The sequence below is a fragment of the Nyctereutes procyonoides genome, unplaced genomic scaffold (assembly GCF_905146905.1).
Source record: "Nyctereutes procyonoides isolate TBG_1078 unplaced genomic scaffold, NYPRO_anot_genome, whole genome shotgun sequence".
NCBI classification, from domain to species: domain Eukaryota; kingdom Metazoa; phylum Chordata; class Mammalia; order Carnivora; family Canidae; genus Nyctereutes; species Nyctereutes procyonoides.
In genome coordinates this window covers 4,538,194-4,562,633 of record NW_026575121.1, presented here as the reverse complement: position 1 = coordinate 4,562,633, position 24,440 = coordinate 4,538,194, and the positions used below count along the sequence as shown (strand labels likewise).

At 41.5% G+C, this 24,440-nt stretch overlaps 1 protein-coding gene across 5 annotated transcripts in view; it reads left to right on the top strand.

The window, feature by feature from the left end:
- LRCH1 (leucine rich repeats and calponin homology domain containing 1) overlaps positions 1–24,440 on the top strand; it is a 199,927-nt gene that overhangs the window by 137,928 nt on the left and 37,559 nt on the right. For 4 of the 5 annotated variants that reach the window (XR_008665747.1, XM_055335663.1, XM_055335665.1 and 1 more), the window contains 11 exons: positions 1,124–1,260; positions 1,977–2,104; positions 3,296–3,359; positions 6,468–6,573; positions 8,343–8,470; positions 10,953–11,020; positions 13,314–13,400; positions 18,338–18,427; positions 18,541–18,577; positions 22,992–23,045; positions 23,949–24,021. Coding sequence is in view for 4 of the 5 variants with exons in the window: in XM_055335663.1 (XP_055191638.1) it covers positions 1,124–1,260; positions 1,977–2,104; positions 3,296–3,359; positions 6,468–6,573; positions 8,343–8,470; positions 10,953–11,020; positions 13,314–13,400; positions 18,338–18,427; positions 18,541–18,577; positions 22,992–23,045; positions 23,949–24,021 (972 nt within the window). In the remaining variant the exon portion in view is untranslated. The remainder of the gene's footprint in view (positions 1–1,123; positions 1,261–1,976; positions 2,105–3,295; positions 3,360–6,467; positions 6,574–8,342; positions 8,471–10,952; positions 11,021–13,313; positions 13,401–18,337; positions 18,428–18,540; positions 18,578–22,991; positions 23,046–23,948; positions 24,022–24,440) is intronic. The other variant, XM_055335664.1, reaches the window with a different exon arrangement.

Here is a 24,440-nt window from a genome sequence, read left to right as displayed (position 1 = left end):
ATGCTCTTCAACCTCTCTCCTCGCACTCGGGTCCTGTTTTAAATACAAAGTAATCCCCTAAGGCAGGAACCAAGGAAAGTCCCTTCCACACCCAGAGGCCCAGGGCCAGGAGGCTCAGAGGAGAGATCACGGTTGCTAAGAGCATCTCTGTTTGTGGAACTTGAAGCAGCCTCGCTGAGTCGCTGAGTCGACTGAAAACCCTCAGGCACACTTGGGGTGGGGGGTGGGGGGGTGGGGAAGCAATCGGGTCACTTCTTACCGCAGGTCACTTTATATAGCACCTGCCTGTCCTCCCCTTTGGATCTCCTCGTGGAGCCCTTACTCGAGGCCCCTCTGCCATACGTGGGAGTGCCCCCCCCCCAGGGACCTCACTGCTTGGCCCCGTGTCGCTCTACGTGTCTGCTGTCGCTCAGCCTCTTTGCTCCGTGAAATATAGTCGACTTCGTTCCCTGCAGCTGCCAGCGTCGGTTGGAATGCTTGAAATTACTGAGTGTTTACTATGCCACTGGGTGGGGATTTGAAGCTAAATATAATGTTCTATCTTGTTTGTGGAGCTGCAGGAGACTTTTCAAAAGCAGTAGACTTGAGCCTCATCAAAGCAGGATTACAGGGTCCATTGCAGAGTTCTGAATTAGATGGCATTTAGTCTTGAAAGTAGAATTAGAAAACCCAGGAACACATTTCTTGTAACTGGCTCTGAGACTATGCCAGCCCAGATACGTTGTTGACTCGATAAGCATATTTGATGATTAGCACATTGTTCATATGCTTGCAAATGAAGTGAAAGCATAAACCTACCCAATGTGGGGTGGCTTATGTGATTGTTCTGCTGGAAGAAAGGCCTTTCTAAACAAAAGATACTGTAAATGTCAAGTGTTTTTTAGCTCTTATCAGAACTACCAACAATTTAAAATGATTGTGCTCCCAGTGGAAGATTTTCCCCTCTCCTTTAGTAAAATATTTTAGACACAGACCACGTATTACTGATGCACAACTTGCTTCAATTATGTTAAATATTTTTCCTGGTAAGCAAAGAATGAATTTTTGAATGTTTAGCCATTTAATCTTGTTGCTTTCTGAATTTGTGTTTTCTTTTTCTTTTTCTCCCCGCCCTGTTCTTTAGAACTAGTAGATCTTCCCTTGGTAAAGTTTGACTTTTCCTGCAATAAAGTGCTCGTGATTCCCATTTGTTTTAGAGAGATGAAACAGCTGCAAGTATTACTACTTGAGAACAACCCTTTGCAGTCTCCTCCAGCACAGGTGAGGGATGGCAGCAAAGCTGTTTCATTGCGGGATACGCCGTCACTAGTGCGTGGGTAACTCTCAGCAGAGCTGGGCCTTTGCTATTCTGCTGAATTAATATTGTTTGGGACATGATCACAATCTCTGAAAGATGAAACTTTGGGTAAATCCTACTACAGTAAGTTGTCTTGTGCTGCGTCAAATCCACTTACCAGCATTTGTATCACCATTCTGATCACTTGCAATCCTAGGACTATAGGATCATACAAATGTTAGCAATTGTACGTACGTTGGAAACACCTACATGGAGTGTAGGGCTTACTAAAGGAGGCATATATTCCTCACTTTAATGTGAGCTGAGAAATGGAGTTTAAGCATTTTCACTTATGGGTATTGGTATTTAGAGAGAAGTTTCAAGTTCAGCTGTCAAACCATGTGCTAAACGAAATGAATGCTCCCAGAATTGGACTGTTACCGTGTCAGGTATCTGACTTCTGTACTTTTTTTTAACACTATTCAGAATTAGACACATTTCTGTTAGAAAGGTTTTCTATTCAAAGTAGCATCTGGAAGACATGATTGCCTAAATTCTCAGATGTTTTGGAGAGGTCAGATTTGGTGTGCATTGTTGAAGCATTGCTTAAAATGAAAATGCAAAAATTAAGATATCAAATGTCTAGGGTCTACATTTTGTTTTGCCTTTAAACAAATACGTATTATTAATTTCTCCGTAGATTTGCACAAAGGGCAAAGTGCACATATTCAAGTACCTGAGTATACAAGCCTGTCAGATTAAGACAACCGATTCCCTTTATCTCCAAACGATGGAGAGGCCACATTTACAGCAGCACGTGGAGGACAGGTGAGTGTGACTGCAGTCACTCAAAGCCCCCGTTTGCAATTTGCTTAGGCCACCGTGCTCCCAGTAGGGAACTCCAAAAATCCCTTTGCCTCACTTAACCAGTGCAGATTTATAACTCAAGCATTCTAGCATTTTGGAATAAGAGAGAGAAAATTGGTGCTGTTGATAACCTTTGGCATCTTGCAAATCTTATCTTTCCTAATTTTAATCAATAATCCGTCTTTCATGAGTTTTGCGTGTGTACGCGTGCTGTGCATGTGCGTATATTTTTGTGCTAACGCACATGTACATTAGATGCATGTATATCTCCTTATAAATGCAATCTGTAATATAAATAGAGGTATTGTTTTGTTTTGTTTTGTTTTGTTTTACCTCTTAGTTAAAACAACCATATCAAGCTCAGGCATGTCTTTTTTTTAATTATTAATTTTTAATATGCCTCAGTACATTGTTAAGAACAACTGGAGGTTTCGTTTTGTAATTGTGTTTTAAAAATGCAGTGTGCACAGTTTTTGCCATTTCCTGTTTGGAACAGAAGCATTAGAGTCCTTTCAAATGCCCTTGGCCTTTCTGTGGCATAAATTGGGCCTTGAATTTTCAGGGAACAAAATTCCCACACTGAACACATGTATAAAAAGATAGCTCGTTTTGAGAGGTCTTCACGGCAGAGACCGTCCTTAGCTTTTTACTAAAAAAACATGATGACTTAAGATCTAAGCCTGCCCTAGGGTATCTTTATATAATACTTAAAGTATGCATTCATTATTTTATTTTTATACACGTCAAATGTGTTTATTCACTGGAAAGAAGCTTACAGATTGATTGAGAGTAAGCACATAAGAGGTAAAAGCCTCTTATAAAAGCAATTAGGCAGTTTTTGCTTTCTTGGACACTAGAGTCTGTTATATAAGAAAATTGTCGCCTATTTGAAAGAACTGGCCACTTGGTTAGAGTGTGAATTTATGAAACCCTGAGCACAAAGAATTTATTCTGTACTCTGTTTAGAAAGACTATCTGATTATTAGGCCTTTGTGTCAATCTCCTTTAATATTGGGTTGATTGTTGCCTTATGGGAGTAATAAAACTTGTATAGCGAAGTCATTATTTGAGTATAAATTGGTGTATCTTGTTGTGAACTTTGTGATTTCATTTTTTTCTAAATGAATTCCATACTGATGGCATCTATCCCAGCAAGAAGGATTCTGATTCGGGTGTTGGAAGTGATAATGGAGATAAGCGTTTATCTGCCACGGAGGTAATTTTTTGTGATTAGATATTTTTCTTTCTGTGCTAGATATATACATCTGCCTGCATTCCTGAACTCCTGTGTGGTAAAAGGCATTAATGCATCTGTGTGAGAATGTGTGATGAAGTTTGTGAAGGCGATTTGAAATCCCCCAAGTGTTATATAAACAGGAGCTGTTGTTAGCTTTTTCTGCATCTTTAATGTTTTGTAAATATCTCAAAAGTGGAGTCTCTGTCCCCTTCACCTCCCACCACCCTGCTCACATTACCTAGAGTATTCTTGAATGTTTCATAAATATTATGAAATGACAAAGAGTGGTGTGCAGGTACACATGAGGCATTTTTATAAATGTGTTTGTAGGAAACAAGTTATTTACATGCATAAATGTTAAGGAGTCAAATGTGCATTGCATTTTAGCAGTTTACCTACAGGAAATGCAATTTTGAGTAGCCATAATTTTTATAGTAATATTTGTTTTCCTGAAGCTCTTTGTGTTCTTTTCCAGCCATTGGATAAAAAATCGGGTATTTGTAAGCTGAGAGGTCTCCTACACTAGAGCTTCCTAAAGTGGTTACAAATAGCTCATTTAGCATATTTATCTCATTTATAGTTAGATGCCCCAAAACCTTCCACTAACATACCATTAAATAGGATTTCTTGAGCGTGGGAGCTAGAAGGGATAACTAGGGTAGGGGGTCGATGTATCAGGTCTTGCCTTTTGAGGATCTTTACTGAGTTTTTGTGGTTATTGAGTTTTGAGACATTATACTGCTCTTTGAAGATGTAATTAATAAGCCAATTTAAGGAGTTCACATTTGTCCTGTGTGTGACTCCAAGAAAAATGCCTTTTCCCTGTTCTCTTCAGGTCTTTGAGGGTTAAGATGTACCTAAGATATTTGCATTTATTTCCTATGAAATGCTTTATAAAGCAATGCATTTAAAAGTTAGGGTGCCCTAAGATCTTTCTAATACAGAACATTTCAAAAGGAGTTTGTAGGCAGAAAAAGAAGGCCAATTTCAGTAAAAGAAAATCATTCTCATGAAGCCTCATGAATAGTTTACTGTGGCTCCCTGGGGGAGAAAATACTCAGCACACTGCTTTATAAGTTGTATTTAATTCAGCTCCCTTAGCTTTATTAAAACTCGTAAGTCCCCTGAAATGTCCCATTGTTTCAGAAATTACTCACCCTAAGCTTATTTTCTATGAAATTAAAACAGACTCTGCTTTATCCTTTATCTGTTTTTTAAGGGTAATTTAAGTTCATTAATAAAACATCACACAAAGAACTTCATTATCCTTTTGTTCTCATTTAATACAAGTAGGATGCTAATATTCTAAAAGGAGGCCAGGGGTTTATTCCCTCTCTTTTAACTAGATGCATCTCTTTGGAATTTTGCTAAGTTTTTAAGATGAGAGGAGGGTAGAAGGAAGGACTACAAAAAGGGATATATATTTAACAGAATCCAGCACTTACATCTTCCCTTTGGCCTTTTTTTCTTTCACATTATAGCCTCATTACCTGAGAACACCTCCAAGAAACGTGTTTTTTTTTTTTTTTAGAAGGAAAAGAGTTCTGAATTATCCAATGTAGCTTTCTATTTTCACTTTGGCAAATCCGTTGCCATCTATGGTCAGTTTATCTTGTTCCCCACTTATGTTTCATTGTGGCATTCAGAAAGCACATCTCATTCCCTGTGTTTGGCAGTTGCCATTGTCTGATTGATTTAACATTTGTCTCTAAGGAGTCTAAAGCATATTTTTGTCAAGATAAACATGCAAAAAAACTGGCGGCTGAATGGATATCTGTTTAGTGGATGGAATGCACACTCATTTTGCGCCAGTTTCTAAACGATTTGTGCACGTGTCCAAAAGTAAATGAACACTGTACTCTGAAAGTCATGGCTTCAGGAATTTCGGAGCAGCCCAGAATTCCCTGAAATGTGTTCTATGGAGATTCATGATCCCTGTGATTTGGAAAGCTTTTCACTAAACAGCAACCCTGAAATGGAGACAGGGGAAAATAAATGAGGCTCCATATTTCATTTGTGATGGAATCGTAGATTATCTAAATAAACTTCATCCGCTAGTGTGGGAAACGAGCCCCTCCGGAGACAACTCACTTTGATTACTAAATCGAGGCCTTATTTTGAAAATTGCACAGAGCACATGCCCTTTAAGTACTACAGTCACTTAGCACTTCATATACGTGATGCAGCCCAAATGCCTGCATTCTTCAGCCTAACGCAGGGAAATAACCCGAAGCCTGATGTTGCACGTAAGATGCACTGTGGGTAAATGAGCTATTGTCAGATACTGCCCACTTTTTGTGACTGGCTGCGTGAAACCTTAAAGCAGTTTTGGGGGATCCCTGGGTGGCACAGCGGTTTGGCGCCTGCCTTTGGCTCAGGGCGCGATCCTGGAGACCCGGGATCGAATCCCATATCGGGCTCCTGGTGCATGGAGCCTGCTTCTCCCTCTGCCTGTGTCTCTGCCTCTCTCTCTCTCTCTCTCTCTGTGACTATCATAAATAAATAAATTAAAAAAAATTTAATGCAGTTTTGGGAATTGGCATGTCAGGTCTCTGAGTGCCATTACTATTACAACGATTGACTAGTCCTAGGGCTGGTGTGATAGTAAATTCAGTTATGCTTTTGTTCTGTTGGGTATTCCGTGGTCCTTCCTAGTGCTCTGAAATTGCTCTTAGGCTGGCAATACCATCAGGTACCTGACAAAATTTCAGCTCAAAACATATGTACAGAGAAACACTTGAGTGTTAGCTCAATGAATTTTGACAATGTGAACACACCCACATTACCAGCTGCCAGTTCAAGAGAGAGATCTTCACCAGCACCCCAGGGAGCTCACTCACGCACCCACCCTCCAAGCCAAGCCTTGACATTATCTTGACTTCAAATACCATGGACTGGGTTTTTTTGTTTGTTTTTGTTTTTGTTTTGTTTTGTTTTTTTGGTTTTTGAACTTCATGTAAATGGAGCTGTTCTTTGTATCTGGTGTCTTTTACTCAATATTATGTTTTTGTGAATCACAGCATTTTTTCTCTTATCACATAGTGTTCTCTTAATCTACATTGATAACGTTTGTCCCTTGAATCATAGCCTTCTGATGAAGACACTGTTAGCCTCAATGTGCCAATGTCAAATATCATGGAAGAAGAACAGATCATCAAGGAGGACTCATGCCATCGCCTTAGCCCAGTTAAAGGTGGGAGAATGAAAGATGGGGAGAAAGTGCTTACTTTAAGTTTTGGATGTACGTCTATAATCTACACAAACAGGGCCATGATAGTAGCTAAAGTTTATTGAGCCTTTCATGTGCACCTGGCTCTGTGCTAATCTGGGAAGGTGATCTCATTTAGAGTTCAAAATTCTGTAACGGATGTTTTAATCATCTCCATTTTATAGGATACCAAGGCTCAGAGAGTTTAAGTAACTTGCCAGTGATCACACAGCTAATAAGTAATAGAGTTATTCTCATTTTGAAGATTTATCTAACAGTCTTTAAATCCATTCTTGGAAAGCAAATGCCCATACATAGATATGTTAGGCAACACCAGTTGTTATAGCACGAAAAATCCCAAATCTCATTGGCTTAACACAATCCAGATCAAGTCTACATGGGAGATGACAGGCAACTCTCCTCTGAGCAATGATTCAAAGGCCCGAGCTGCTTTCATACTGTGACTCCACCATCTTTAACACAAGATTTCCATAGTTTCCAAGTCCTGTCTTAAGGCAGAAGTGGGCCGAGCACGGAGGCTTGCTTCGCAGCAGGTTTTTAATGGGCTGGGCCTAGGAGTGCCCATCACCCACAAGGTAGGCTGGGATACACGGCTACATCTAACCACATGTGAAGGTGGGAAGTGTAGTTAAGACGTGTGCCAAGGAATCCACTTGACTGTGGACAAAACAACTGACCTTAATTCTCTCGCCTATAAGTGAGGTAATTAGATAAGGTAACATGTAGGGTCTTCAGTAGCTCTCAAATTCTGTGATTCTCTAACAATCACCAAGTGATCACTAAGTACTTTATGTCCTATATACCTTGAAAATCCTAGCAATATATTTCATATCTTCATGAGAAGCTCTCATTTGATTCTATTAGGGTGGTTTTTTTTTTTTTTAACTACTCCTGTTTATTCAGTGACTTTAAAAGAAAATACTAGAATTTAGTGTTTAATGATTTGTGGAGAGATGATTTCATGATATATGAATGGTGTAGAGCTAGATTCATATGCAATTATCTCCCTAATAATTTGGATTTGCTCTCATTAGTGATGGGAAAACTGTGTGAACCAACTCAATGTCTAGGATTTGCTTTCACTTTTTACCTTTATGTTTTTAAGTTTAGCATTTATGCTTATCTGAGGTTATGATTGGAACCATACATTGTCCAAGAAAAAGATCACTTGTGTACTTTATGCAAAAATAAAACTGCCGCTTTATTAACTTAGATAAGCTATGTAACGTTTTACGGTATACGAAACAGTGTCTTAGGCAAATTTATAACATAAAAGAATTATGTAATTTGTTACTGGTGAGCATTTTTCCTCCCTGTAGGAATCCTGAAAGGTGGCCCTACTCAGTTCTTTTTAGTTTCCAGATCAGGGAGGAGAGATCTGCTTGGTGTTCCTTTCCCCTGTTTCATACTTGCTTTCCTCTTTTTCTTAAAAAAGTTACCGGAGGTTTCATTTCTTTCATAAGGGACTAAGTAAGCCATGAAGAGGCCTTGACTTTCCAGTTCGCCATAGAGGGCTTTCTATTTCTTTTACTCTTCTTTCTCTTTTTCCTCCTTTATTCATCTTTTTGGCCAGCCCTTTGGGGGAGAGAAAAGTTGGGTCATTCATAGATCTCCAGAAGTGGTCACAGCAGTGACTGAAAAATAGTTCAATGGCATTTGAGGGTCATCTGTGCTTTTTGTTCATCTCTTCATAAAACCTTGTCTTTCTGTGTTTCTCTACATTTTCCTAATAGGGGACTTTAATCAGGAATTTCAACCAGAGCCTTCCCTTTTGGGTGATAATGACAACTCAGGAGAAGAAAGAGACCAATTTACTGATGGAACAGATGTTCTCCGTTCAGAATTCATAACCTATATTAAGGCAAGTGGAGGATCAGCTAATTTTTTTTTTTTTAAATTTTCTTCTGTGTGATGCCATAGAATTTAAGGTCAAGGTTACCAGTCCATCACCTTAAATGTCAGCATACTGCCCGTCTCCTCTGGTTTCTATAACATCTTCTCAAAATTTGGGGTATCTATTTTCTGACGTTGGGAGCCGGTTCTGGTCATACCTCGCCTTTTTCTCTGTAAATGTGTGATTTTCTTTACATTCAATGATTGCTTCCACTGCTCAGTGCGTGATGATAAGTTAGCAAAGGTGTCAGCCTTACTATCACCATCTGGTAAAAGTTAAAATAGACCCAAGTTTCACATTCTTTTTCATGTATTCTGAGCGAATGTTTTTCTGGGGGGTACGTCCATAGTATAAAGAGAAAAGTGGAGACTCTTAAGAATCTAGAAACGAATGTCTTCTGTTTCTGGAAAGGTCACTCGGAGAACACTTACTCCTGAGCTCTTGTACTCGCCCTGAGGGATTGAAAGGTTGGACTAAGGTCCTGGGTTTTCAGGTGGATCTTCGTCATAGTAGCAGCAAAAAGAATAGAGAAAAACTAGCCCCTTTCTAGCACTGGTAGTGGGGGTTCCGTTTTGAGACATGATTGGTATGTGTCTGCCCATCCTTCTGGCTCAGGTGGTAGCACCAGGGAATCACAGGGCTAATTGGATAAAGTTCATTTTCACGTGGCTCACGAGAGATGAGGGTCCCGGGCTGACTGTGGTAAAGCAGGTGGGAGGTCTCTAGATCCCGTCCCTATATCCTGAGGTTGGTGTTATGATGGCTGCAGGGCTGAGCATTAGCTTAGTTCAGCCTCAGCTGGGAACGCACATACTGGGGTCTTGAGGTTCTCGCCGCTCTGTGAACCCCCACGAGCATTGATTTATTGATTGATCCACAAATGAATTATAGTGAGTAGTAAACTCATAAAAATGGAACCCACAAATAATGAGGGTATCAACTGTATAACCCCCTAACTTAGCAAAAGAGCCCCTTAAAACCCTATGTTGCATCCTGAAAAATACACTGTTGGCTCTACTTTTATTATAAAACCAAAAACTAGAAGGAAATACCTGTGTCCCCTGTATTTGAAAACCAACAAAGAGAGATTACATAACACGGTTTCTTGCTCATTTCTGATAGTGTATCGTTGCCCATGAATTTCACTGTTATTTGGGTAGTGACACGGTAGTTCCTGTGTTGACCGCGCACTAAATCTATAATTAATAAAAGTCTGAGTGTTTTTTTAAGCCAGAGGCTGGCATCAGGCGCCAGCCACCTCCTCGGAAGAAGACTCTTCCCAGTGACACGTGAGGGGACTGGGCTGGGTCTGAGTTAGTTAACAGCGTGTCAGTCCTCATGTCTGTTGTTCTTTCTTTGCCCCGAGGGATGTACCACCATTCGGGGGTGGCTTCTTCTCTGGCCGTAGGCTGAGTTAAGGCAGCATTTCTCTGTGTCAGAGCTGAAAGTGGACAGAAGCACAGGGAAGTCTTAGCAGTGGGACGGACCTTTCTAAATAAGCCCATCACATTTGGAAAAATAACCGCGTGTGTGTGAAATGAAAATGATCTCTTTTCATTTCAGTGAAATCTGGGTTCGGTGTGCATGTGTGAAACCAGTAGATGCAATTTGAGACATTTCCTCTTGTTTAGTATTTTACGCTTTCTTTTTCCCCAAGAAGACACACACACGCACACACACACACCCCTCGTCCTCTCGCAAACAGTAGCATGCGCATTCTCAGGTGACCAAGATGGAATCTGAACATCAGGAGGTGCTAAGAGGGCAATAAGAAATAGAATCATGCTTTGCATTTCTGACTCTAAGTTAACAGGTATTATGGTCCTGGGTCAGGTCCCTCTTTTTAAAAATTAAATTTTATTGTTCATTGTGGTGAAATATACGTAGAACGTAAAGCTTCCCATTTTAGCCATTTAAAAAAATTCATTTAAAAATATAGTTCAGTGGCGAGCCCATTCACATTGCTGTACAACCATCACCACCGTCTGTCTCCAGAACTCTTTTTATCTGTATCTTTTTATCTTTTTTATCAATGGGCAGTGAGTGTTTCACTCACTGCCCATTGAGCTTTAATCTCCCCTTCCCTTCACCCCTCTGCCCTGGCAGCCACCATTCTGCTTTATTTCTCTCTGAGCAGTTCCTGTAGGGACCTCGTGTCACTGGGATCTTACAAGGTTTGGCTCGACGTAGTTCACTGAGCATCACGTCCTGCAGGTTCACCGTGTTAAAGCAGGTGTAGGAACTTTCCTCCTTTTTAAGGCTCAGTGACGTTCCCTTGTGTGTGCAGAGCACATTTTGCTTATCCGTTCATCTTTAGATGGACACTTGGGTGGTTTCCACCTTTTGGCTGTTGAGAATAATGCTCCTGTGAACATGGGCTTGAGTAGGGTTTGACTGTTGACTGCCGATAGCCAGCGGCTCTCAGAAGACCCGTATGTTCTGTCCACAGGATAGGACAGAGGACTGTGAAGAACTGTTACGGATAGAAGAGGACACACACTGGCAGCCTGAGGGAATGTGAGTACCCAGGGCCCACTGAGGAGCCACCATCCTGTGAAGTTCAGGGTTCAAGCAGAAGGCAGCCCTGTCACGATAGAATTTTGGTCTGTTTTCCTTTGGGTAAGCTGATAGTCTCACCCAGTAGTATCGATAAGTTGCAAGTTTTTCTGTCTGATGCTTATGTCACAGTACAAAGTCACACCTCTTCCTTGGCCTTGGGTTTTATCTGATTGGACGCTGTGGATAGAATGTGATTCAGGGAGTGAGATGAAATTTCTACACTGGCGGTTCTAGGTGACTTCCATTTGTCTCAAGAAACCAACAGGTTGACCCAGAGCAAAATATAGTCCTAGTCACCCTTTACCACCGAGTCTTTCAGGTTCGAGATCTGAGGAAACCATGTACCTCTCATGAGTTGGTCCCATGTCCAACAGTTGGTATCACTAACATTTATTACGTACTGTGGGCCAGGCACTGACCTAAGTACTTCACAGTAACTCGTTTCATCCGTACACCAGTCTTAGAAGTTCTGTTGTCATCCCCCGTTCCACATACGACAAAACTGAGGCACGGAGAGACTGCCCCCAGTCACGCAGGGCTGGGATTGAACCCCAGGAGCCTCCCATCACAATCTCCCTTCAATTCTGTTGCATCTAAGGATTCACTTGGCCAGCTTTACAGGCGAGGGCATGAGTCATCGATCAGGTGAGGAACGATTTCCAGGGGGAATTGAGCTGGAACCAGGTGACATAACAGTAGATTTTTGGTTCCCAGGATTTTGTTTTCCGTGATCTGGCATGTACACCCGGACCTTCCTTCATACCTTGCAAGGGATTTCCCCTTAGTGAGGGCTGCCTATGTTGTTAAAAAGTGTCTCTACTTACAGAAACACGTTGGCTCATCTTCTGTAGTGAAAAGCAGTAACTATGATCAGATACCTCTTGACCTTTAAAAATGCCGCTAAGTTCCTTTCCAGTCAACTGTCCAGTGTTATCAACTACTCGTTGAATATATTTCCGTAATATCAAAGAGGACTAGCTTGATTATAAAATCATAGAATGATAGGGAAAGAGATATTATAGGGAGAGTGTTTCTTTAAACTGTAGCTGACCCTCGAAGAGTGCAGGGGTTGGGGCGCCAGGCCTTGGCGCACAGTCAAAAATCTCAATATAATTTTCAACTTCCCAAAGCCTTAACTACTAATAAGATAATGTTGACCAGAAGCCTTACCAGTAACCTAAACAGTTGGTTAACATATTTGGTGTGTTATATGTTTTATATTTTGCATTCTTTTAAAAAAAGAAAAGATTTCATTAATTTATTTGACAGAGAGAGAGAGAGAGCACAAGTTGGTGGAATGGCAGACAGAGGCAGAGGGAGAAGCAGCCTCCCCACCCAGCAGGAGCCCGACTTGGGGCTCGATCCCAGGAACCTGGGATCATGACTTGAGCTGAAGGCAGATGCTTAACCAGCTGAGCCACCCAGGCTCCCTATATGCTGTATTCTTACAGTAGTAACTAATTTTTCCTGATTTTTTCAGTATTTCTAGGCTATGCCATTGACCTGTGAATTTTTTCAAATTGTTGCAAAACTCTAAAAAATTTTCCGATATATTTATTGAAAAAACCTGCGTGTTAGTGGACACACGCAATGCAAACCTGTTTCGTTCAAAGATCAACTGTGGATCAAGCTTCGGAAACCCCATTCAAAATCTTATTTATTATTTGTTGTTCCCAATCCTACCTGTGGAGCTTAGTAAAAAGCTCAGGCCCCAGTATCTGGCTTAGCTTTTTTTTTTTTTTTTTTGATGCCACAGATCATTTTGCTGCACAGAGAGCCTGCAGCGAGAAGCACTGTCCCCCAGCAAAGTCCCATATTTTACGAAAGCAATAAAACTGAGCCACACTGGTTGCACTGGACTGAGAAGAGCCAGAAGTAGTGCAGACCTGCTGCAGCTGGGCACTCGTGTGCGTCCCCCTAAGGCTCAGGGAAGCGCAGCAGGAGAACCACCCAGCTCGCGCATTGCCCTGATTTTATAGAGGAGCAGATGGAGGCCGGTGGGCATCGAGACTGTGTGAGCTGCTATTTTATGGCAGAGCTGGGCTTCCCCCACCCCCCACCCCCAGTAGCTCCACTTGCACAACACTCTCGCGATCCTTCCCACAGGGTGCTGACACGTTTGTTATAATGTTGAGTTTGTCAAGGTCACTTTTATATGGTAGATGGGTTTTTATAAGCTTGTTCTCAAGAATCTGGATAACATCCATGTTCTAGTAATCACTTTCATTCTTATACTTGGTTCGTGCTACAGAGTAAGTTCATCCAAAGACCAGGACGTGGATATAGCGATGATTGAACAGCTGAGAGAAGCAGTAGATTTGCTGCAAGATCCCAACAGGTATGCGTGTCTTTTCTAGGCCCAGGCTTCATGTGTAAATGAATATATTATCTCACCTTTAAAAATATTTGTGTGGGCAGCCCCGGTGGCTCAGCGGTTTAGCGCCGCCTTCGGCCCGGGGCGCGATCCTGGAGATCCGGGATTGAGTCCCGCGTCGAGCTCCCTGCATGGAGCCTGCTTCTCCCTCTGCCTGTGTCTCTGCCTCTCTCTCTGTCTCCGTGTCTCTTATGAATAAATAAATAAAATCTTTAAAAAAAAAATACTTGTGCATGCAGCTTGGGCTCAGTCTAACCACCAAAAAAGAAAAGTTTTCACAGGATCCATAAGTAAAGGAGTCACACTTCTGGAGTGATTGAGATCATTTCCCCTTTTTGCTACTTCTTACTGAAATTTATTCACCCTTCATGAAATTCATACGGGAATTTTGGGTATAATTCTTAGAAAACAGAAATACGGGGCACCTGGGTGGCTCAGTTGGTTAAGTGTCTGCCTTTGTCTCAGTTCATGATCTTGGGGTCCTGGGATTGAGCCCCGAGTCAGGCTCCCTGCTCAGGGCTCAGTCCTACTTCTCTCTGTCCTCTGCCCCTACCCCCTGCTTGAGCTCTCTCACTCTCTCCAATAATTAAATCTTTTTTAAAAAGGAAAGAAAACAGAAATACGATAAAAGTGCATATTTGATATTGCTTAAAACTTAACTCCCGACTTAGAGAAATATCAGGGAGATACTGTGTGGGTCCACTTACACATAGGTTCCCACCCCCCCCCCAAAAAAAAAACAGTTTTAGCAGGTACTATCATATTTATTTCTGAGATGCTAGATATATGTTAACTAAATAATGTATTTCTAAAGATTTAAGTTACAAGATAATTTTTAATTGAATTGGGCACTGTCAATAATAGGCACTATAGGCAGTAGATGTATTTTTTGGTTTCGTAACAAAGGATAATGGAATTCCCACGAACAAAATATATTTCAGTAAGACAATATACCTGGTAAAAAGTACTAGCTACTTTATTACTAGAGAAATATATCCAAAGCTCATTCCTGGCAAACTGTTTAGGGGTCCTGGGGATTTAAATATGAAGATGATGTGATCTCGTAGTAAGGTGAACATGGAAATTACAGCACACGAGGGGTGTTTATGAAAATAGTGGTTGGTTAGTCCCAGAGTGCTAGGATGGGTCGCCGCCAGGGTTGCCTGGCCCTGAAAGAATAGTAACGGGGTCAGTTTGGTTGAGAATGTTTAGCAATGGATTTGAAAAGCATTTCAGTTCTGCAGACGTTAGTTGGGTGCTCAGAGCATGGGAGGATCTACTGTGTTCGCCTCGGGGGATATGAAGAGGAACAAGACATCATAGCTCTTGCCTTCTAAGAACCTAAACTATCGTAGAGATCGCCTGAGTACATAGATACTTGTAAGCGTAATGGATTTAAGCGTTTGAAGTGATCAACTCGAGTGAGTGCCTGGCCACAGATGGAAGCAGATGGCGGGGTTAGTCCATCTGGGGCTTCAGTGACGGGCCATTTCCAGGAGAAGGCAAGTCCTGGATTGAATGAGAAGCTCAGGCAAAGGCACAGAGGTCAAAAGGAGCGGAGAGAGGTGATCCGGGCAGAGGGGATTGATCTCTGCCTTAGCTGTGCTTCAGGACCACTTGTGGAACATTCGAAACACAGACATCCCGACTCCACCTGTGAGGCTGAGGCCTGGCCGTTTCCACTTTTCAAAACTACTGCCAGTGCTTCTGATGCAGAGCCAGGACTGAGACTCCGCAGACCGGCAGGGCAGCGGGAGTGGTGCTCAGGAGGTCTTCAAATGCTGTGTTGAGGAGCCCAGACTTTTCATTTTATATGTAGAGGGAGGTAGTGGTGGTTTGAAAATAGGGTTATCCATGTTGCTAATTTTCCCTAATGTTTGGCTCAGAGCTTGACATATTAGCGAATGCCTCATCAAGGTGTATTCTTAAAAGGCTGAGTGAGTTTCACATCCTAAACCAGGGCAAGACAGTGAGAGGATAGGAAACAGGGATGAGAGAGATAGTGTGTGTGTGTGTGTGTGTGTGTTTCTGTGTATTGTGTGCATTTGTGTGAAATTATAAAAAACAGGGAAGCAGCCTGTCGATGAAAAGAACAGACTTGGAATCAGCCAACCACTGGTTCTGAACTCAGCTCCAACACCCTTAACCCGAGTAAGATAGAACTACTCTGTACACCAGTTTCTTCCTCTGTAAGATGGGGTCCAGGTACTTAGTTTTTAGGATAGTGAGGATTTGAAATAATACCTGAACTGTTAGTAAGAAGGTAAATTGGCAAAACCATCCTAGAAGACATCCTAGTAGTATGTGGCCATAGTCTGTAAACTATATAAACGTTTCAAATAACTTCGAAAAATTTGTCCCCAGGGACAAAGAGGTATGAACACAGAGTAAGAGGGGGAAGGTGTTTTTATAGCAAACATTTGAGAAAAATGAAATAATCCCATAGTTTGGAGATACTTAAATATAAAAATTAATAAGACAGGATATAATGTGGCTGATACAATGTTTTTTTTTTTTCAAGCTTCCAACATTTTTTTAGAATGCTCCTTTTAAAATGTTCACTTTAAAAAATATATAAAGTGCAAAGCTTTGGTCTCAATTATCTAGACAGAATTAGGTCTCAATCATGTCAGAAATAGAAAAAAATAAAACTGGAAGGAAATATGTTATAATGGACTTTTTTTTGTAGGTGTTTCTAAATTAACACTTTTTTTTATGCTTTTGTAAGTTGGAGGTACCCAGTGATAGGTACTGTTGTAGTTCTTTGGTGATCATTTGACGTGGGTGGTGAGACCAGTGGGGAGGAACAGCCCCAAGTGCTTAGATCTGAGCCCCTTCTCAGTATCTGAGATGGGGAACCAGGAGGGGGCAGTGGGTTTGAGGAGGAGGATGTTGGGATCCATTCTGCTGCTAGATGTTGAGTTCTGGGGCTTCAAGACTTAGACTGGAAAGTCATTTTCATAATTTGCTGCAGAAACAGAGCTGTGTAAGGAGGTTGAGATCCCCACGGCCAAGCATATCGATGGGAAGAGAACATGAGTCCAGGAATAAGCCTTGAAGACATGATGTGACAGAGAGAAGGCCCCGGTTGGGCCCAAGTTTTATATTGTTTTAAGGCTTCTACCTCTTACATTTTATATCACTCCTCTAATACTCTCTTCCTGCAACTCGGCTGAGATGGGAACCCCAAAGTGAGAAAGAACAGCCTAGTTTGGTAGAAATGGAAGTGGCTTGGGAATGTGGGACTAGAGCCCAGTAGGAAAAATCCTAGTGACCCGGAGGAGGGTTCCCAGCCCTGGGCCTTGGTTCTGTCTTCCTTCATGAGAAGTGGGATGAACCGAGGACCTCGCGATTCCTCTCTCGCTTGGAAACGTTTGCGGCAATGAGTTGCCAAGAATGTCCAGCGAGTGGGAATGGTGGGTGTGTAGAAGAAAACAGCCCTGAGTAACCTTCCAAGAGCTAATTGATTTGCGTCTTTACGGAGTGCTGTTTGAAAATGTATTATGTTGTAAAATTTTATATGGATTTAATTTCCTCTCTAAAATTATCCACTACTCTGGCTGCTTTAGATCTTTGTTGCTCATCCTGAAGTAATTATCACAATAGGACAGTTCTAACTTGGAATAATGTTTCTGTGAGCCAGTATAACGCTAACAAAGAGAGTCCTGAGGGCATATAAGGGGTCGCTTATTTCTAGCTCCTTGCGACTGAATGTTAATAATAAAAACTTTACATACGTATTGGATTTTTCCTTTATCTCATATCTCGTAGAGCCAAACTTTTCATTGTTTGAGTTAAGCGACTGATTATAGGAGTAAGTTTTAGAGGTTTACCTTTCATACAACCTTAACATCAGAAAATCTAGTTGAATATTGGTATGGTGTTTTGCCTTTATGTTGGTTTCTTTTCTTAAGGATTTCTGATTATTGGTTTGATAGCATTTTCATTAGGCATGTATAATGGGACTCACCCCTACCTTTTACAGAAATTCCTGGTTCTATAGATCTTGAAACGAACTCTTAAAATTGCAGGAATTCACAAACTAACTGTAAGACACTTCCAGAAATAAAATTACACATCCAATTGCTAATGAATTCTAATTTTTATTTTTTTATTTTTATTTTATTTATTTTTTATTTATGATAGTCACACACACACACACACACACAGAGTGAAGAGAGAGAGAGAGAGAGAGAGAGAGAGAGAGGCAAAGACATAGGCAGAGGGAGAAGCAGGCTCCATGCACCGGGAGCCCGATGTGAGATTCGATCCCGGGTCTCCAGGATCGCGCCCTGGGCCAAAGGCAGGCGCCAAACCGCTGCACCACCCAGGGATCCCTGAATTCTAATTTTTAGGAGTGAAAGTATTAGTGTATTTCAGGGCAATCATCCTATTAGGAACATTTTTGTTCCTAAACATTTTGTTATTCCAACAAAATAGCCTTGATACATATAGTATTCTTAACAGTTTTATTTGCTTCTATAAGTTAATCATCAAGTTCTAGAATAAAACTTAGTGTGTACTACCTATGAATATTATGAATTTAGCAGAAATTACTGTTATACTGCTAGTAGGATTTCAATACCAATAGCAGATAGAAAATTATATAAAATTTGCCACATGGCGGGAAAATGCCACGTAGTTTGAAATTCCTACCATAAACCTTAGATTACTTAATCTAATAATAAATTAGATTTTAATAAATCAATAAATTTTAATATATTAAAAATTAATAAAATTAAATTAATAAAAATTAAATTTAATTCAATAAAAATTAAATTAATTTTTGATATATTAAAATTATAAACCAAATAGAACCTGAAGCATTGGATTCATGAAAATCATAGAACATATGAAAAGTTTAATACATTTGCTAACATCTTTTTCCCCCTGCTTTTTAGATTAAGCGCGGATATTACAGAGAGAAATGTCGTAAACTTTTATCCTATGGAATCAGCAGAAGCCTTAGACTTACAAGATTCTGCACTCAAGTATGTTGACCTTTTTTTTTTGTTGTTAACTGAGTATATTTTTTTCTTTCAACTTTGAAAGCAAATTCACTTTAATTCCACTTTATACCCTTTTCTTTTCTTTATTCCTACAGTGGTCAAATACAACTGGAGACGTCTCCGGAGTGTGAGGTAAGGCTGCCCTTGGATTACCCAGAGCTATTGTTCCGCCACAGAATAGTGGCTACCATATTCTATGAAGATTAATCATAAGGAACGGGGTGCCTGCGTGGCTCAGCAGTTAAGTGTTTGCCATTGGCTCAGGTCATGATCCCACAGTCCTGGGATCCAGCCCTGCCTGGGGCTCCTTGCTCAGTGGGGAGTCTGCTTCTCCCCCTCTCTCTCTGCCGCCACCCCCCCCTTGTGCTCTCTCTTTCTCTCTTAGTCTCTCTCTCTTTCTCTCCTTCTGTCAAATAAGTAAATAAAATCTTAAAAAAAAAGATTGGTCAATGAACATTCATAACTGGGACCAATATTTAATTTTGTTCATGGTCTGTTTTTCTCATTTGTTATTCTATTATACTTCATCTTCCATTAAAGATGAGAGTTGGCTTTTCCCATTAAATTCTTTACATTTTGGGGATCAGGTAGTCCTGCGAGCCAGGCAGTAGCAGCCAACATCAGCTGCATCAGAAAGAGATAGGACCGTTCAGGGAAGATTTTAGGGCCAAGAAAGAAGCCTAGGAAGTGGCCCCGGGGAAAATAAACTAGGAAAGACTTGAAAGGCAAGAATGAATGATTTGGGAAGGGCCGTGGAGGATTAGGAGCACTTTAGCAGAGAGACCCGGTGGTGTTCTTTGGGGACATAGCAAAGGGTGGAATAACTAACACTGGGTGAAATCTGGGTGACCATTGAGAGCACTTTGACGTAAAACTAGAGATGAACCTAGAAGGTCCCCGAGAAACCGTCGTAAAGGTACGTTTAAGCTGGTGACTTCAGAGTGAAATCTGGGTGACACCCTCATTCATCCCACCTTAGCGAGTTGGGTTTAGGATGGGTACTTTCTGTGCACACCAATTTACGTCCTTGAGGTATCTGAGCCTGTGAAGTGCCGTGACGCAGTTTCACCCTCTTAACTGGCAGCGCCTCTGTGGTTTCATCGTTGAGCGCCAGGACTTAGAATCATGTCGAGTTTGATCCTACCTCAAAGACATGCTAACTCTCGGCAACCTCTCTAAACTTCACCTTAATTTTCTGTGCATCGGGACCAGTCTCACACCCCAGGGCACCTCGATGTTAGCTATGACTCTAACTCTACCACTCTATTATTAATACTGGTCCTTGGACAGAATTACCGCACTGTGTCTTCCCTGGTGGAGGCATCACTGAATTACCGGGTCCTGGAACATCAGGGCGCTTTTCCTGTGAAGGCTGCCCTGGGCCCATTCTATCAGGCTCTCCTTTGAGACAGGCTACGTGTGATTCTGTGCAGGCCCTCACTGTTTTATTACTGACTCATTGATTATAGTTGACCCACTTTTTTTTTTTTTTTTTACTTCTTCTTTGGAAATAAACTTATAAAAATGTAGGAGAAAATTACAAGATTCTACAAAAGGTCACAAAAATTGCATCCTTTTACCCCAAGTTACCTTTAATGTTTTACCACATTTGCCCCATTGTTTCTTTTCTGTCTCTCTTCCTCCACACATGGTGTTTTTTTCTGGAACATTTGAGGGTTTCAGATATCATAGTCCTTTTTCCCCTAAACACTGTATGTTTTCTAAGGATAGAGATTTTATTTTATAGAACTACATCTCAGTTATCAAGTTCAGAAACTTATATTGATAAAACATTTTCATCTAATCTGCCATCCATCTTTCACATTTTTCAGCTGATCTAATGGTATTTTTCACAGTATTCTTTTTCTCCTCCACAATGTAGGAGGATCCAGTCTAGTGGCAGGTATTGTATTTAGTTATGAGGTATCTATAGTTTCCTTTATTCTAGAACATTTCTGTGACCTTTCTTTGGTTTTTACGCCTTTGAAATTTTGAGGAATATAGCTCTCCTCTTCTTTAATGGTATGCCCCTCATTTTGTGGGACAAAGGTTCTTATTTCCTTATGATTAGATTGAGATTCTGTGTTCTTGATTAGGACACTGCACGGGTGATACTGTGTCCTTTTCAGAGTATCACACTGTCTATATGGGCCTGATTGGTGGTGTTAATTTGATTGTCCAGTCGTTGTGTAACTTGATTTGTCTGCTGTGTAATTATTGTTCTGTTTTTCCATTGCAGCCCATAGGCAGTCAGTGAAGAGGGACTTTAGGACCACTTTTGACTCTCATAAAACAGATGCCCACCTCATGCATGATTTCAGGAGTGCCAGTAAGACATAAATCCTCTAGACAAAAGATAACGTCCACTCCATCTCTGATTCATAATGTTTTATAGTAATATGAGTTATTTTTTTCTTTTTGGTTCAGTGGGGACTCATATTTGGTATGAGAAATTCTTACTCATCGTCTTCCTTCTCTAGGGCAGTCATCTGTCCAGGTCAGGGACATCTCAGTGATTTTTTAAAAGGAGGTATCAGATAGCCGCCCCAGAAGTCACAAGGAGGAGGAAGAGAAAGTAGTGGATTAGCAAGGCCAGTGCTAACCATTCTACAGAACTTAAACGTGGTCCTCATTTGTGATTCGGTTATTTTTATATCCTCTCCTCTGTCTCATTCAGGGGAAAGCAACGACTTTAGCATAGTCTTGAATCAATTAGCCAATGTTTGTTGAGAACTTTCTGCTGGATTTTGTCCTGTTTTGGGTGTCAAGGATTGGCATATTAAGATATGAAGTCGTCCTCATTTATGAGGGTTTTAAAAATTGTGGAGGGAAGAAGATGTAGGTATTGAAAAAATTTAAAGAATTTGAGACGGTCTGTAATCCTGAGTGTTTTAGGTGCTCTGGGATACTGGGGTAGAGATGGAGTTCAAGGAGAGGGAAGTAAACTGAAAATTTGGGGGGCCAATTTGGATTTGCATGGGCCCCAGAGGGCTGTGCTGAGCAAGGCAGCAAGTAGCCATAGCAGAATCAGCACAACCTGTGAACCAGGCACACGCTGGGAATGGGTGGTGCCCAGTTCCATAGGGAAGGCCAACATTACCAAGTGGTTTATGCATCATGTTGTCTGACTTCAAATTACTTGAGATTAGTGTCTGTATCGAGTGTGGGTAGCACTGGCATCTATTCAGGAAGAATTGCAAATTATAGTCTCCTCATAAAGTCAAATTAGGGCAGGTGTTGGGGGACAACCACAAAAATTAGAGGAAGGAATTGCTTATAGAGAGAATCAAACCTACAGGTCCTTGTTAGTGTCTCTAACAAAGCCATCTAACTGGGTAGGAAAATTGATGACATTTGATTCCAAAAATACGTTTTTCCTTTGGATTTGTCAAAGTTCGAAATATTTTTTCTTTTCGAAATATTTTTTTTGACTTTTTTTAAATTTTTATTTATTTATTTATTTATGATAGTCATACAGAGAGAGAGAGAGAGAGAGAGAGAGAGGCAAAGACACAGGCAGGGGGAGAAGCAGGCTCCATGCACCGGGAGCCCGACGTGGGATTCGATCCCGGGTCTCCAGGATCCGGCCCTGGGCCAAAGGCAGGCGCCAAACCGCTGCGCCACCCAGAGATCCCTCTTTTCGAAATATTTTTTAAGTAGCACTCCTCAGAGTAGGAATAGGAACAGACACACCTTTGGTGTACTATAAATAAAGATGTTTATATTAGGTATTGCCAGACTTTTTATTAGGGCATGACCAGTGGGTTTCTTGATTACCATATAAAGACGGCTGGTCTGAGTAAAATAACCTACAGTTTCCCCACTGGTTGCCAAAGCAAACTGGTATTGAATTGACAACATAAGATTATCCCAGGTAATTGGGAGTCCGGGCCTATATATTTATTAAAAGCTCCCAATGAGGGGCGCCTGGGCGGCTCATTTGATTAAGCCACAACTCTTGGTTTCAGCTCAGGTCATGATCTCAGGGTCGTGAGGTCAAGGCAACCCCACTCCCTTCTTGGGCTCTGCGCTCAGCGCAGAGTCTGCTCAAGATTCTCTCTCTCCTTCTCCTTCCCCCTGCTGGCACACACTTCTCTCTGTCTCTCTCTGTCTCTTCCAAATAAATAAAATCGTTAACAAAAAGGAAAGGCTCCCAGTGAGATTCTGTGTATTTGGGAAATACTGCCTGGGACCATCTCTTAACGCTGTAGCTCAAATGAGGAGTGGGAGCCCACAGGTGGCCTGGTAATCTAGCAAGGCGGGTTGATGTTTACAGGTGCTTTGGGCTGAACTCTTTGCTCTAGGAAATCCCTTTTCTTAGTTTGTGTCGTACTTTAGATGTATTTTTATGTGTGTGACGACAGCTGCGTGTTTTTAGCAAGTGTATGACCTACTTAGCCACTTACCACACCAGTTAATTAATTCAGTGTATATTCACTGTGTGCCCATGTGCCAGGGATATCATGGAAGTCTTGAAGGATACCGTTCTTGCCTCAGTAATTTTATGGGCTAATGGAACATTCTGTGCATTTTTTTTTCCTTTAAGGTGCAAAATGATCTAACATTACAGAGCAACGGGAGCGAGTATTCTCCAAATGAGGTGAGTTTCCCGAAGACGAACGTGAGCTGAGGTGGTTTGCGAAGCTGAATTGAAATCTCTTTTACAGAAATATATGATCTGAGACTGTCATGATTTGTAAGTTAATTGTATTGCAGATTCTCTGGAGGGGGAGTCTCTCTCCTCAGCTGTCATAGTCTTATCTGGCCCTATCCATAATCAAAGATTAATTTTATGAGATACATTTTGAAAACCAAATACGGCAACATCTTTACAGAAAACAAAGCGATAGCTCAAATAAGCACTGTTTCGAATGTCCTGTTCTGCATCAGTGATGCAGCGTGCACTTTCCCTGTAGATGAGACTCTGTTCAGTGTTACCTGTTTTCTTTCTTTTTTTTTTTTAAGATTTTATTTACTTATTCATGAGACACACAGAGAGAGAGAGGCAGAGACCCAGGCAGAGGGAGAAGCAGGCTCCCTGTGGGGACTTGATCCCAGGACTCCGGGGTCACGCCCTGGGCTGAAGGCAGGTGCTCAACCGCTGAGCCACCCGGGCATCCCAGTGTTACCTGTTTCCTCATGTTACTGTGTCATGAGGTTCTTCATCAGCTGTGCCCCCTGGGAGGTGGATGTGTGTGCGTGCTTGTGCGTGTGTACACAATGCACGCATCTATCCTGGAGCAGAAAAGGATTGCCAGGGTCACGTAACTGTAGAATATTTTTTATTGCTCAAATAAAAATTGACTGGCTCTCTCCCCAAACAACATTCTACTGATGGTGCCTCTTACACCGTTTGCAATGTGAAGATGCTTCAGTCATCACACAGCAGCCAATCAAAAAGGTAGTGGTGTTATTATAACCCTCGAACATACAGAAACGTGTAGTTCTGCTTCAGTTTTTTGCGTTTTTTTTTTTAAAGCATCCTTTCCTTCTGATCCTGCAGATTAGAGTGAACTCCCCTGCAGTCTCTCCTACCAGCAACAGCACAGCTCCATTTGGCCTGAAGCCTCGATCAGGTAATTTAAAACCTCAGCGTCCTGACACTTGTACACACTCAGGGGTTTCTCTGTAGCCTCCTAGATGTGTATGTGTTAGCGTGAGCAGCCTTGTGAATGAACCTGGTGATCGTGAGTCCTGGCATCAGGGCCTCGGGACAGCCTGGGGAGGCCAGACCTTGGAGCCTTGTTTTCAGTGAATCACTTGTGAAGTCTGCGTTATCAGCAGTAGATGTCGTACCTCCTTTTCAGTTGGAGCAAAGAGAAAATGTGATGCGGCTTGTAAGGGGGGAAGAAATATCCTAATGAGTTGTGTGTGTGTGTGTTTTTTTTTTTGTTTTTTTTTTTACCCAAGGTAGATTAAAAAAAAATAGCTAGCCCTTTGCCCCAGTGGTTCCTGGTCTGCTGCTGAGCTCAAGCGCAGCCTCTGACAGGGTGAT